This window comes from Astyanax mexicanus, chromosome 22 (assembly GCF_023375975.1).
Source record: "Astyanax mexicanus isolate ESR-SI-001 chromosome 22, AstMex3_surface, whole genome shotgun sequence".
NCBI lineage: Eukaryota > Metazoa > Chordata > Actinopteri > Characiformes > Acestrorhamphidae > Astyanax > Astyanax mexicanus.
Window position 1 is genome coordinate 17,249,229 of NC_064429.1, and position 15,997 is coordinate 17,265,225.

The window sequence follows — 15,997 nt, forward strand, 5'->3', positions numbered from 1 at the left end:
CTCAAAGTAAAACATTTCAGCTACTAATGGAAAAAAAATATGATTTATTTAGTGGCTCTTTAATGTTACTTGTTTTTTTAATTTTATGGTTGATCAGTGAATGTTGTTACATTTCTTTTGTGTGAGACAAAGACAACTAAAGCTAATTTAAACCATAAAAGTTTAAGATAAAAGGCTCTTGTCTGAGATAAAGAGGAGGTTGAGGCCACTGTAAAAATATCACGCTCATTATAAGCTTGTTATATCACTGTTACCAGTAGCAGCTCATTATTACTGTGTCTTCTCTGAGCAGATGGAGGGGGTCAATATCCTCTTTTTCAGTGTGATGCTATTTCAGTCCCTGTGAAGGAACTGCACAGATATACTGTACACAGTTACATACAGATATTACTGTAGGTACTTTTTTATCGATCCTTTAGGGGAAATGTTCTCAGTGATGTTGATTCACAGTGTGTGGATGGAGTATAGAGTTCTAGAGGACTCTGGACTCACTCTTGCAGGCACCGTGGTATCTGTAGTGTCCCGGTGGGCACTGCTCCACACAGCGGTCTCCGAGCAGCAGCATTCGGGAGCCCTTACACCACAGACACACTGTGCCAGAGCCGAGCTGCAGATCTGCTGTACACCGCTGACATCCAGGCTGACAATCTGAGAGAGAGAAAAAGAGAAAAAAGAAAATTTTACTAAAAAATTGTGCACTGGATTATAAGGCGCATTAAGCAACACTAGTTAGGATGCCTAAAGTGAACAAGGGTGGAAGCGCCTAAGTATACAAATCTGTAATATAAAAAATATATAATTTTCTTTCATTCTACACAGATTTCTCTCCTAAAAAAACTGTTAGGGTGAGTTAAAAAGCTTCCATTTATTTACAATACCCTCAGATTTCCAATATTTTGTCTAACGGTGAGTTTTTAATAAACATTCTCCAGCACTAAGGACAGGCACAGCAGCATTAGCATAAGCCGCTAACTGCAGTGCTAGCGGGACAAAAATGCCACCCAATAGCGCTAGACAGAGGAGCGCTGAGTGTTCCGGTAACCCAGGACGCTATCTGCTACTGAATTTAAAAAACATTGCTAAAATACCTATACGCTATAAATGTTTTATTTCCTTTATCTCCCAACTGCAACATTAGGCAGTTTACTGCACAGCAAAGCTAACAGATGAGCACTATGACATTTATTAATAATGAGGCTGTCTTATTGAGGTTGTTCTTTCTCATTCAGAACTTGTTCAATTATTCTTTAATACTCTCAAACTTTGTTAGCCAAGCTTGGGCTACCCAAATGTAGTGCAATTTGTCATGCCAATTAATTGCATAATTGGATTCTCAAATGTAAAAGAGAGAGAGTATGAGAGAGAGAGAGAGAGAGAGAGAGAGAAAGAGAGAGGAAGGCGTAAGTGTAATAGATATCAAGAGCAGTCGATTTTCATTTATCTGTACTCGAACGGTGCCTATAGCTTTGAACCGTCATGAACGCAGGCTGAATGAAAGAAATCCAGACAGACAGAAAAGGGCTGAAACGACAGAAGTCTGAAATGATATTATAGCAGCATAGCTCCACAAAAGCTGCAAAGTGAATAAAAGTAGCTCTTTCATCTGTTGACACAAGCTGCTTCCTTTATCTGATCCACCAGGAGGAAGCTGCTTCCTCAGCTCTGATAGCGTGAGTGTGTGAGTGTGTGTGTGTGTGTGAATTACATTGATGTGTATCTCCACAACAAACCTAAACACAGCTGGACTGCTCTTTTAAAAGGACCCCCTTATACACACACATACTGAATACCACACCTGCCTAACATTCAGAAAGAACACCCTGCTTGTACTTGTACACTTACTGGCCAATTTATCAGAAACACCTACCAGTAAGATGCATGTTGTAGGTACAGCCTGGTCTTTGGAATCAAGATGCTTCAAGACGTATTTATACCCCTTTAACTTTTTTCACATTTTGTCACCTTACAGTCACTTTCTTCCACATGTTTGCTACGTTCACTACATGGCTTGTAGCAAACTGAAATTTCTTATGTCTTATGTCTTTCTTTCAACAATGGTTTTCTTCTTGCCACTCTTCCACAAAGATCATAACTTATAGTTGTCCAGTGAACAGATTTTCCCTCCTGAGCTATGAATCTCTGCAGCTCCTCCAGAGTGACCACTGGCCTCTTGGCTGCTTCTCTAACCAGTGCTCTCCTTGTTTGATCTGTCAGTTTGAGTGGTGAAACATGGCCATGTCTTGGTAGGTTTGTAGAAACAGTTGTAGAATACTTTTTTCAGGTTTGTTTTTGGGATGCTCAAAGCTTGGGATGCTATGTTTTAATAACCTAACTCTGCTTTAAACTTCTCCACAACTTTATCTCTGACCTGTCTGGTGAGTTCCTTGGTCTTCATGATGCTGTTTGTGCACTAGTGTTCTCTAACAAACCACTGAGGCCATTACAGAACATGTTTATTTATACTGAGACTAAATAACAATCAAGCTGAGCTCTAATAACTAATTAAGTTAGGACGTCTGAAGGTAATTGATTACATTGGATTCAATAATACGTGCCTATGACAGCACACTGCAGCACAGCAGTGCCAATATTACACGTTATAGCACGAACCTCGAGGGTATTTTTGTGATTATACCACAGTTCCATTATCACTGTTTATTGAAAGATTTTTAGTTAAAGAGGACCAGAAAATAGGATCTGTTTGGTTATAAACACTCCGCAAGTTAAAATAGTTCCATTGCTGCTCTGTTTGTAGTAATTGCGCAGTTTGGCTTGTAAGCGCTGCATCGTTGCTAGGTTACCTGTATGTGGTGGAGTAATACATGGAGAGCTTCGGTCACAGTGCATTACCGGCTGATAATGACACTCATAGAACGCCTTCCAGCCAATAAATTGCAGGATTGTAACTAAGTCTGGTATAATAAATTTTACCTCAGAGTTGTGAGGTGTTATCTTGTGAGTGAGGCTGAACACTGGGCAGTGCAGTATTCAGAGTTCAGTGTGCAGAGAAGGAATCTACCATTATAAGTGACTTAAGACTGGAGTTACCAACAATTCACCAAACTGCTTATGAATATTCTGGAGAAATTAAGACTTTCAACCTAAGTTACAAGTGCTCCATCATCTCTGTAGGAACAGTAGTACAAGAAGAGCTATTACAGACATTCAGAGAAAACCTAAACTCGCTTTTTAAAGTGATTACTGCCTGTGATTACAAAGATCTGTAATAGTGAATTAATCTACAACCTAATCAGACTGATGAGGAGAATCTGGGGTAAGGAGCTGAAAGAGGCAGCTTCCTTCATCTGCTGGAGAGTGAAGAGGTCATGCTATTCTTCACCCCTCTATCTCTCTATATATTCATTTTGAGCCCTGCACAGCTGCCAGTGGAGCTTCATACACTTCATGACACTCCCTAAAGGGAAAAGCCCTCTGGCATGAACTCTCTCCTCTCTCCTGTCTCTCGCACATACTTTCTCTGCTCTCTCTCCTCTCCCATGCATGTTCTCTCTTTCATATTTTCTCCTTCTCTCTCTTTTGCATTCTCTCACGGCTGTTTCTCGATAGTCTCTCTCACTTGCTCTCTCTAATTCTTTCTCTTGCATACTCTCAACTGGTCTCTTGCATATCTCCTTTTTTCTCTTGCATACTTTCTCTGCTCTCTCCTATCCCCTGTACTTTCTCTCTCGAATGATCTTTCTCTTGATCAATACTCTCTTTCCCATTCTCCCTCTTTCGCTCTCACACAGTCTCTCTCCTTCTGTTACTCAATACTTTTTTTTGCATTTTCTCTCTTTTTCTCTCACTCACAGTCCCTCTTCTTCTGTTTCTCAACTTTCTTACTTATCCTCCCTCTTTCACTCTCTAACATACTATCATCCTTCTGTTTCTCAACATGCTGCGACATTCTCTATTTCTCTATCACACATGCTCTCTCTATTGTTTTTTGATACTCTCTTTCACATTCTCCCTTTCTCTCTCACACATACTCTTACTTATTCTGTTTCTCAATACTCTCTTTCTCATTCTCCCTCTTTCACATACTGTCATCCTTCTATTTCTCGATACTCTCCATCACATTCTCTCTCCTATTACTTGCATGATTTCTCATGATTTCTCTGTTTCTTATTTCTCTCTTTCGCATTCTCTCTTTTTATCTCAAACTTACTCTCTTCTTCGGTTTCTCAATACTTTGTTTCGCATTCTCTCTCTTACTCTCTCACACATGCTCTCTCTCCTTCTGTTTCTCAATATTTTCTACGACATTCTCTCTCCTTCTCTTACTTGCATAGTCTCACTCTCCTTCTCTTTCCCAATACTCTGTTTCTCATTCTCTCTCTTTCTCTCACACATGCTCTCTCCTTCTGTTTCTCAATACTTTCACATTCTCTATCTATCTGTCTCACACATACTCCTTTTGTTTATCAATACTCTCTATACTTCTCTCACACATACTTTCTCTTTCTGTTTCTCAATACTTTCTTTCACATTCTCTCTTTCTCTCTCACACATACTCTCTCCTTCTATTTCTCAATATTTTCTTTCACATTCTCTCTTTCTCTCTCACACATACTCTCTCCTTCTATTTCTCAATATTTACTTTGACATTCTCTCTTTCTCTCTCACACATACTCTCGCCTTCTATTTCTCAATATTTTCTTTTTTACATTCTCTCTTTCTCTCTCACACATACTCTCGCCTATTTATCAATACTTTCTTTCACATTCTCTCTTTCTCTCTCACACATACTCTCTCCTTCTATTTCTCAATATTTTCTTTCACATTCTCTCTCACACATAGTCTTTCTCTCCTTTTGTTTCTTAATACTCTCTTTCACATTCTCTCTCACACATAGTCTCTATATGAATTTGAAAGGATGGGCAAACTTTCTAGCTCCACTGTATATTATTTAATTTATGCAAGCAGAGTGTACGGTGGAGCAATAAAGTATAGTGTAAATAAAATGTTGGGGTTTTTAATAAAGTGGCTAATTAATGCACATAAATTGAAAACCTCTTCTAACATGCACTGCAGCAAAGCCAAGGAATCGTCCAATGAATGTCAACTTCCCCTGGTTTAGAGATCAGATTTGTCCTTCCTAACAGTGATAGTGTTTGAGGGGAACATGCTGAGGGGTTTTGATGCAGAGCTGAGAAATCTTCTCTGGTTTGGAGGTGTGTGATCTAGCCCGCAGCAGTTACAGTGGCCCGCGGCAGTGCAGCAGCAGCTTGTGTAAGAGGCTATCTCCGGGAAGGATGGGGAGATGGGAACATGCGATTATGTGGGACAGATGAAATGTGCCTCCCAGAGAAGGCCCACCAGGCATCTTTTATTAATGTAGCTGGGCTGAGGAGAGGACACGCCGCCCGCTAAACTAGCTTCTATTTTCCCCTTCCTCCCCCTCTCTCTCTCCCTCTTCCTGCAGCGTAATCAAATACGCTGTATTTTCATCAATTTGTTTACATCATAATCGCCTTCCCAAGTCTTGCTGGCTTAGCAGCTGACGATGATGATGATGAGGAGCTTTTCTGAGGAGCTGAGATATAATTGCTGATTACGCGGTTAATGGAAAACAACTGGGGGAATCATTCTATTAAAATTGCGGCGCGGTTTGCATATCGCATTCATTACCGGCTGTGTTAAAGGCTTCTCAGAACAAAGTTTGTGGGAATGAGATAAATACACCTTTTAGAAGCCAAATTGAACTCGAAGAAATTTCTTGATTTTCTAGGCCATCCCATGCTTCATACTGGTTGGCAAATACTATTGGCTGATACACATAATATTGTGGAAGCACAACTCCTTCAATACATGAAACAAAGTCGACAAACTAAATGTGGTTTACAATTAGTGTGGTCTAAACTTTGTGTGTACCTAAAGCTGGAGTTATATCACACGACGTTTAGCCCTAATTTAAGATTTTGATCCTGATTTCCTGTTGTGGAGAGTCTTTGCTAGTTGGGTTTAGTCTGCAGATGTGGAAGACTGTGTGCAGTTGGAGTGAAAGTCATGTAGCTTCTAATTCTATCTATCTATCTATCTAGATAGATAGATAGATAGATAGATAGATAGATAGATAGATAGATAGATAGATAGATAGATAGATAGATAGATAGATAGATAGATAGATAGATAGATAGATAGATAGATAGATACTTTATTTATCCCGAAGATAATTGTGGGTATATAATTTAGGGAAATTTAGTGTATGATGGGCTGATATTTTTGCCTTAAAATGTCTCAAAAAAAATTTAATTCTTAGATTTTTTTCCAATCAGATTTTGGATGGAATCAGGTAGTGTAAACTCTTCATCAACTCAACTGACTTAACCAACTGGAGTTCACTACTGCTGCACCATTTGTAGCTTGACAGGACAAGACATCACACCACAGTTGATGGCATTTCAATAAATATTTTAGACTAGACAAAACTAAAAAAAGGCTTTACCACAACTTGGTCTGACAATCATGTACCAATGTTTTATGGTAAATCCAATCAAAATATCTCAAACTTTTTATGTCCCAGGTTATGATTTTAAGCATTGCCCCGTGTTAGCATTGTTCATGATACCTCAACTAATGATCAAATGGAATGCAGCATTAATCCAACACACAAATGCTTTTTTGCTCTAAAAGGTCTTTTCTTTCTTGTAGTTTTTTGGCGGAAGGCCAAGTTACCTATGATGTTTATGTCAGGGGAACAAAAGGGCCATTCTAAAAGCTTTGATTTATGGTTTATTACAAGGTGTTTGGTGGATTTATGAAATTTGTTCGCCTTTTAATCCGGTGCACCTTATGTATAAATTTAACCAGTCAGGTTGTAAGGAGCAGTAAAGCCACAGCGTTATACATTTTCAGTTTCAGTTAAGTCCAAGGTACCGAGGCTGGAGCTGTATTAGCATTAGCCGCTAACCGCTAGCTCTTTTGCCATTCAGATGTGAGTACTTTGGGCCTGTTGCCTGCTGCTAACCCCAGCTATCACCGCTGGAGCAGCATTAGCTGCGAAACGCTAGCTCCTTTGTCGTTTAGAGGTAAGTATTATCAGCCTGTAGCCTGCTGCTACAGTTTTATAGCACCACTCAGTGGCGAGACCTGCTGAATTAGAAGGAAAACATGGTGACACCCCTGTTCCTTACTAGTGTTGCATAATGCGCCTTATAACCAAGTGCTCCTTATGTATGAAAATAGACCAGAAAATAGAAGTTCATTAATAGTGCGCCTTACAGTCCAGTGCACCTAATAGTAGGAAATATGGTAGATACTGACCCTCTGTATACTCTGAATACTGCTATAAACATCCATTTGCTAATACACTCACACATTCAGGGGCAATTACTGTACTATTTATGAAAATATTGTGTTTTTTTAAGAAGAAATCCAACACAGACACACACACACACACATACACACACATTACTATTAATAAAGCACTGTTTAATACTGTATTACAGTATAGAACTCAGACTCTTAAAATCAACATCAGCCAAAAGCCATCTATATTGTATAGCCCCTCATTTTTCATATATGTTCAGACCTGTAGGCCTCCATGCTCCATTTTCTATCTGATGGTCTATCGCAATGTACTCACAGAGCTGTTAAGGCATTCCAAAACAAAACTTTACACCCGTCTGTGTATGAAAAGAGCTGCATCCAGAGACATAACAAACCTGTCCGTGATAAGCCAAAAGGTGTAAACTCAACCATCTCAAAAGATTCCTCGATAAAATCCACAACAGCACATCAACAGAACCAACAACGTAGCTAAAACTCAAAAGAACACTGGCCTCGCTATGAATAAACTGGGCTACGATCAATATGAACTGTAGAATGGTTAATGTCAGAGGTTACTGTGTATATAACGTCTGTACTAGGCTGTAGAGGCTACTTGAAGCCCTAAACCAAACCCAAAACATAGAATCTTTGCTATCGTAACAACGGATAAAGTACAAGTACAATAGTAAGACTGGTATCAGTGTCCCGGCACAACCATCTCTGCAGCGTCTAGTACACTCTAAGAAATATAAGTACAGATTTGTACTTAAAAGAGTACAAAGCTTGTCGCTGGGGCTGTACCTTATATTAAGGTTCAAAAAAGTACCTTTCAGTGAAAGTACTTTTTTGTACCCATGGTTTTTGTGCCAGTATAGATTATAAAGATTATAAACATTGTCATCAACTAAATATGGCTCAAAAACTTGATGATCCAAAATTGTCTGGCTTTAAAATAAAAAAATGTGCAATTTAAATATATACTGTTCATTAGTACAGTGATGCAGAATACTGAATGTACCTTTTGGCTGGTTAAATGGTACAAATTTGTACTTATTGCTGTTAGAAATTACTTTGTACTTCAGAGGGAACAAATCTGACCCTGTAAAGACCAATATTGTACCTTTGAGGGTACAATTATAAAGAATGTACCTTCGAGTACAAAAAAGTACTCATATCGTACCTCTGTTTTTTAGAGTGTATATGCTTGCTATTTGTAGGTTTGTAGATGCAATTGCTCTCTGCATTTCGACATTATTTCATAAACGAACAAAAGAAACCAAACAATATAATCGAAAATATAATTTTACAGTAATTAATGTATTTACAGTAACCTGCATTTAGTGATGGCACAGTTACTTTGAAAAAGTAATCTGATTACTGATTACTGAATACCCCTTTAAAAAAATGTTACTTTATGAAATTGATTTTAAAAGTAACTTAACTGTGTGTTTGTGTGTGTGTGAGGTGAAGAGAGAAGGGTGCTCGTTGTGTGATTGTGTGTGTGGGGGTGAGTGAGCGCGGCGAGCTCGCTGTGTGTGTGTGTTTGAGTGTTTGAGTGAGTGAGGTGGACAGAGCGTGGGGTGCTCGCTGTTTGAGTGTATGTTTGTGTGTGTGTGAGGTGGAGAGAGAGAGAGAGAGACTTGTGGTGTGTGTGTGTGTGTGTGTGTTTAGCCCAAGTGCTAGTTTTACCCCGTTAGCTTGTTAGCTTGCTAGTCTGTTGTTATTTTGCCGTGGTTGTGGTCGACAGCAACCATTTTTGCCATATTTATATTCCCAAAAATACACACTTTTATCACTTAAAATAACTTTATTTTAGCTTTGCATTAGAGCTGTAGAGCAACCAGAGGTAGTAGACAGTACTAATACTCACCATTACAGTAGCCCACAGCGTTCAGGTACTGGCCCTCAGGGCAGCTGGTCCTGCAGTAGCCATTGTGAAGGCTAGCGTGAGGGGGGCAGGCTGTGCAGTCCGCCTGAGATGAACCAAAACACTCCTTGCAGGTTGGATGGCAGGCTATAAAAAAACAAACAAACAAACAAACAAATATTAAATACATAAATAAATAACACTCACACAAGGATCTAGGATATACACTATATTCGCAGTATTTCCAGGGAATGCATTCAGCTACTTTACACATGGTAGATAATAGAATAAGACTGACACTAATAAGGAACAGGGGTGTCACCAGGTTTAAAGCACTTCCGTTTATTTAAAATAAGCTTAGATTTCCAGATTTTCACCGAGGCTAGCCGTGGTTAGCGGCTTATGCTCCCCGACAGCGCTACACGGAGGAACTCTGAGTGCTTCGGTAAGCCAGGGCAATATTAGCTAACGAAAGTCCCATGTAGGGGTTAGCAGCAGGCTACAGGCCGATAATACTCACCTCTGAATGGCAAAAGAGCTAGTGCTTAGCACAGTTAACGGCTAATGCTAATACTTCTCCAGTCTCGAGTCTCTGTGCTGGAGAACTTTACTGAAACTCCTGCAAACGCTGTACTTTAGCGGAGTGGCTTTACTGCTCTTTACAACCTGACTGTTAAAATTCATACGTAAAGAAAATTGGGAAAATTTAAGGATCCTAAGTGTGCCTTATAGTGCAAAAAAAAATTGGTAGATGCACCTATTGAACTTATCAATGCATGGGCCAGAGGGGTATTATAACCCCCCTCCCCCCCCCCCCCCCCTCCGGTTATTTACAGTGAGCTTAGATTTCAAGATTTTCACTGAGGCTAGCCGTGGTTAGCGGCGAATGTTGCCCAACAGCGCTACACTGAGGAACCCTGAGTGTTTCAGTAAGCCAGTGTGTTACTAGCTAGCGGTTCGTCCCATGTAGCTTGTTTTAACACAGGAAAAATACAGACTACATTCTGATATACACACCTCTGAACAGCAAAAGAACTAGTGCTTACCGAGGGTTGCGGGTAATGCTAATGCTGCTCCAGCAGTGCTAGCTGGGGTTAGCAGCAGCAGGCTACAGGCTGATAATACTCACCTCTGACGACAAAAGAGCTAGTGTGGTTAGCGAGTAATGCTAATGCTGCTCCCGCAGTGCTACCTGGCGTTAGCAGCAGGCTACAGGCTGATAATACTCACTTTTGATGACAAAAAAGCTAGTGTGGTTAGCGAGCAGTGATGTCAGTAACACGTTACTTAGTAACGCGTTACTATAATCTGACTCTTTTTTTCAGTAACGAGTAATCTAACGCGTTACTATTTCCAATGGAGTAATCAGATTAAAGTTACTTATCCAAGTCACTGTGCGTTACTCTCTCTCTCTCTCTCTCTCTCTCCACCTCACACACACACACACACATCGCGTAATCCATAAAGTAACTAAGTTTTTTTTAAGGAGTAATCAGTAATCGGATGACTTTTTCAAAGTAACTATACCATCACTGCTCTAGGCTGTGTCATATATGCTTATCAGTTTAACCCTCTATTGTTTCCTGGGCTTGTAGAGCTGATGTCATGTAGGATTTTCTGGTATGAGAGAGGCAGTCAGACAGCTTGTCTTTCTTAAAGCTTTTCTGAATTCGTTTTTTTTCCGTTATGATCAACAGGAAGCCAGGTATGCGCCGGTCGCTGTCGACGTCCAGCAGGGATGAAATTATTCGCTGGTTTAAAGAGGAGCAGACCCTCAGAGTTTGTTTACAGCAAGGCGAGAGTCGAGTTGCCCCTTGGTTTCATGGTGAGTTCAAAGTGTGGGCCATCTGTGAGCTTTAATCCAAGAAAAAACTCTCTCTCTCTGTCTAAGTGTTCTGCTTATAATTACTGGGTTTGTTATTATTATTATTTCAAAGGATTAATGCTATTTCTTTATATTTGTTTGCAATATTACTAACATAATAAATAATTATCTTACAGTCAATAAATTGAAATACGTGATTAAACGTTTTTGATTTGAGCTCTTTCTCTTTGTACACAGGTATTATTACTCGTGAGGAGGCGGAGGATTTGCTGAAGTCAGGCAGCGCTGGAAGCTTCCTGGTCCGTGTTAGCGAGAGGATCTTTGGATATGTTCTTTCTTACAGAACATAGTCTATGACTCCTGCAAGTTTGGGCAAATTTCACTGTATTGTTTATTTTATATTAATTGTTTTTTTTAATTCATGTTTAAAATTAAATTTCTCATGATTTTCCCATAATGCCAAAACAGGTCCACTACCATTTGAAAGAGTCTGTCCTAGGCTATCACCTCTGCAAGTTTGGGCAAATTTCATGCTTAAAATTAAATTTCTCATGATTTTCCTATAATGCCAAAACAGGTCCATGACCATTTGAAAGAGTCTGTCCTAGACTATGACTCCTGTAAGTTTGGGCAAATTTCACTGTATTGTTTATTTTATATTAATTTTTTATTTTTTTTACTCATGCTTAAAATTAAATTTCTCATGATTTTCCCATAATGCCAAAACAGGTCGATGACCATTTGAAAGAGTACAACATAGGCTATCACCTCTGCAAGTTTGGGCAAATTTTACTGTATTGATTATTTTATAATAATTTAATTTTTTTTTTTTTATGCTTAAAATATTTTTTTTTCATGATTTTCCCATAATGCCAAAACAGATCCATGACCGTTTGAAAGAGTTTGTCCTAGGCTATGACAAGTTTTACTGTTTTGTTTATTTTATCTTATCTTCATTTTGTTATATTCTATTTTTATTGTATTCTTTTATTTTGTTGTCTTACTTTATTTATATATCTATTTTAACAACAGCTCTTGGGTGTAAACTGAATCATGAGATCACAATTTCGTTCCACCTCATGAACCACATGTGATACGAATGACAGTAAAATCTCCTTGAATCCTTGAAAACAGGTCCAGTACCATTTGAAAGAGTCTGTCCTAGGCTATCACCTCTGCAGGTTTGGGCAAATTTCACTGTTTTGTTTATTTTTAATACTTGCTAGTATCAGATGTAAATTCATTCTCCAATAAGCCATCACAGGGCCACTGTGAGGCAGTCCTATCAGTTCCTCAGGCTATCAGCACTGCGTATTTCTGCAGGTTTCACTATAGATAGCCCCTTGCACTTGAGGTATTGGATTTAAGGTGATGGTTTTAAACTCACACCCCCTGTTTCTAGCACAGGTGTCTTTAACAGGTGATTTCTAGACTAGATTGTTTAGAAATATGCTGAGCAGTTTAATGGTGGAACAGTTAAGTGGACCTTTTTGTTTTATTTGTTTTGGCATTATTGGAAAATCATGAGAATTTTCATTTAAAGCATGGATTAAAAAAAATAATAATATAAAATAAACAATACAGTAAAATCTACCCAAACTTTCAGTGGTCATAGCCTAGGACAGACTCTTTCAAATGGTAGTGGACCTGTTTTGGCATTATGGGAAAATCATGAGAAATTTAATTTTAAACATGAATAAAAAAATAAAACAAATTAATATAAAATAAACTAAACAGTAAAATTTACCCAAATTTGCAGGAGTCATAGCCTAGAACAGTGGTTCCCAACCTTTTTCTTCAGGGACCCATATTTTTACCATTGTAAGCTTTGGTGACCCAACATAACATCCCCCCCCCCCTCCCCCCCCAAATGTAAAAGATGTAAGTGTATAGTTGGGTTGGGGTTGGGGTTGGGGTTGGGGTTGGGGGGGGGGGGGGTTAGAAATGACAAATAAAAACTGACATTTACTGTAGATGAATAAAATAAACACGTAAAAAAGGAAAAATTGATACATAAAACATAAGGAATTTTTATCTTATGAAGAAAAAAATAATTAAATCAATAAAATAAAAAAAAGAATAAAATCAGTTTCAGTTTCAGTTTCAAATCAGTAAAACAGCTCACCAAAGCCTCAACCTGTCCAAATATTGGACAATAATTGATTAACTTTACAGGCCCTCACTCATTTTCATTTATTTAACTAAACTGAGTTTTATATTCTTATATTCTTATATTATTATATTCAGCCTCGCGCTGAATTCAGCTCCGCGCTGCCGGAGAGAGCGCCCGCGCGCGCGCCAGAGAGAGAGAGAGAGACAGAGAGAGCGCAGCGCAGCGCGGCGAATTTTGCTTACCCTAGACTATATATAGCAGGGGTGTCAAACTCATTTTGGCCGAGGGCCACATTGGCATATTGGCTGTCCTCCGAGGGCCAGATGTAACTTATAATTGTAATAAAATGTAACCAAATGTAATATATGTAAATGAATGTAATTACTCCTTAATGTTAAATAACTCTCAATATACTATTTATTCAATCAAATATTACAGTTGCATGGAAAAAATGTTTGCTTGTTGCTCTATTAACATAAATCCTTTTAATTTGTCATGTCATGAAATCCAAAAACTCCATCGATCAAGAACCAAACTATTCAAGTGAATAGAAATGACATCAAGTTATATTAACTTTGAAATTATTAACTGAAATAAGGCTTAATAAATATAAAATCAAAAATTGTGAGCTGTTAAGAACATAGCATTTCCTCAGATTTAGCAGTTCCTCATCCAACCACTAGTGGGAGCTGCAGCAGCAGCACCACAAGTCCGCAGTCTTTACTGAGTCAGAGCTACAGCCCAGCCACGGGCTACAGGGCTCAGCTCAGCCAGTCTGGAGCGTTTTTACAATTTTTAAGTTCTTCTGTGTATGAAATAAAGATTTTTGTAACCGAATAATACAGCTCTCTACAGTTCATCTTTCAGCCCAATCAGCTAACAGCAGCCGTTTAGAGCATGAGTCACTGCTGGGATTACATTATAAACAGGTCAGTTATCGCGCTGCTAACCTCAGGATGTTTATAACTACGGAGTTTAGTGGACACACCACGGCTGCAAGGTTAGACTGTTGAAGGCTACTGAAGACTATTAAAGGCTATTGGAGGTTATTGAAAGGGTTATTGAGGGCAGAAATCAGTAAAGGCTGGTTCGATAAGTGATTCACGTCCTCGTACTTTGCTGCGGTGAAACTGCGACTAGCGCTGTCACAGTGATGTTTATTAACATCATTAAAACAGATTTTGTCAGCTATTGTCTTATAAATGTTTACACAGAACTTATATCTCTCCTAAAAAGCGTTTATTTTGGTCAGTAACACTCTTCGTAACACAAAAGGCATACCGGTCTTTCGCCTTGAAGCACAGCCGTCCGTCTGCATCAACTTCTCTTTTTCTGGACATTATGGGATAAACATTTATATGTCTCAATTCCACCCGCGAAGTTACACCTTCCCTCCGGCAGGGTTTCCACATCAATGACTACACTGCCGTGTAGTGGCAGTAAGCCGTAACTTTGCGGGTAATACAATCGACAAGCATTGTGGGAAATGTATTTTTTGGTCAAAGAACGCTTCTGACTTATTTATTATAGACACTAAGATCTTACAAGCTCTCGCGGGCCACATAAAAAGACGTGGCGGGCCACATTTGGCCCGCGGGCCTTGTGTTTGACACATGTGATATATAGTATTAAAATTAAACCCCTTAAAATCAAGAGGGCTTCGCGACCCATCGTGGATCTTTGGCGACCCATAGGTTGGGAACCACTGGCCTAGAACATACTCTTTCAAATGGTATTGGCATGAATAAAAAATAAAAAAATTGATACAAAATAAACAATACAGTGAAATTTGCCCAAACTTGCAGGAGTCATAGCCTATGTTGTACTCTTTCAAATGGTCATGGACCTGTTTTGGCATTATGGGAAAATCAGTAGTAATTTAATTTTAAACATGAATAAAAAATAAAAATAAAATAATATAAAATAAACAATACAGTGAAATTTGCCCAAACTTGCAGGAGTCATAGCCTATGTTGTACTCTTTCAAATTGTAGTGGAACTGTTTTGGCATTATGGGAGTAATTTAATTTTAAACATGAATAAAAAAAAAATATATATATATATATATATATATATATATATATATATATATATATATATATATATATATATATATATATATATATATATATATATAAAATAAACAATACAGTGAAATTTGCCCAAACGTGCAGGAGTCATAGCCTTGGACAGACTCTTTCAAATGGTAGTGGAACTGTTTTGGCATTATGGGAAAATCATGAGAAATTTAATTTTAAACATGAATAAAAAAATAAAACAAATGAATATAAAATAAACAATACAGTGAAATTTGCCCAAACTTGCAGGAGTCATAGCCTATGTTTTACTCTTTCAAATTGTAGTGGAACTGTTTTGGCATTATAAGAAAATCATGAGAAATTTAATTTGAAACATGAATAAAATAATAATAATAATAATAATATAAAATAAACAATACAGTGAAATATGCCCAAACTTGCAGAGGTGATAGCCTAGGACAGACTCTTTCAAATGGTAGTGGACCTGTTTTGGCATTATGGGAAAATCATGAGAAATTGAATTTTAAGCATGATAAAAAAAATACAAAAATGAATATAAAATAAACAATACAGTGAAATTTGCCCAAACTTGCAGGAGTCATAGGCTAGAACATACTCTTTCAAATGGTAGTGAAGCTGTTTTGGCATTATGGGAAAATCATGAGAAATTGAATTTTAAGCATGATAAAAAAATACAAAAATGAATATAAAATAAACAATACAGTGAAATTTGCCCAAACTTGCAGGAGTCATAGGCTAGAACATACTCTTTCAAATGGTAGTGAAGCTGTTTTGGCATTATGGGAAAATCATGAGAAAATTATTTTAAGCATGAATAAAAATAAAAATGAATATAAAATAAACAATACAGTGACATTTGC

The 15,997-nt window shown here is 38.1% G+C and overlaps 2 protein-coding genes across 3 annotated transcripts in view; one reads left to right on the forward strand and one right to left on the reverse strand.

Annotated features, from left to right (window-relative positions):
- LOC125786735 (cyclin-dependent kinase 5 activator 1-like) overlaps positions 1 to 15,997 on the forward strand; it is an 832,135-nt gene that overhangs the window by 610,534 nt on the left and 205,604 nt on the right. The gene's annotated exons all lie outside the window — the stretch shown is intronic.
- fras1 (Fraser extracellular matrix complex subunit 1) overlaps positions 1 to 15,997 on the reverse strand; it is a 248,149-nt gene that overhangs the window by 93,525 nt on the left and 138,627 nt on the right. For both annotated transcript variants that reach the window (XM_022664877.2, XM_022664876.2), the window contains exons 20-21: positions 9,143 to 9,286; positions 493 to 648 (exon numbers count right to left, since the gene is read on the reverse strand). In XM_022664877.2, coding sequence (XP_022520598.2) covers positions 493 to 648; positions 9,143 to 9,286 — 300 coding nt within the window. The remainder of the gene's footprint in view (positions 1 to 492; positions 649 to 9,142; positions 9,287 to 15,997) is intronic.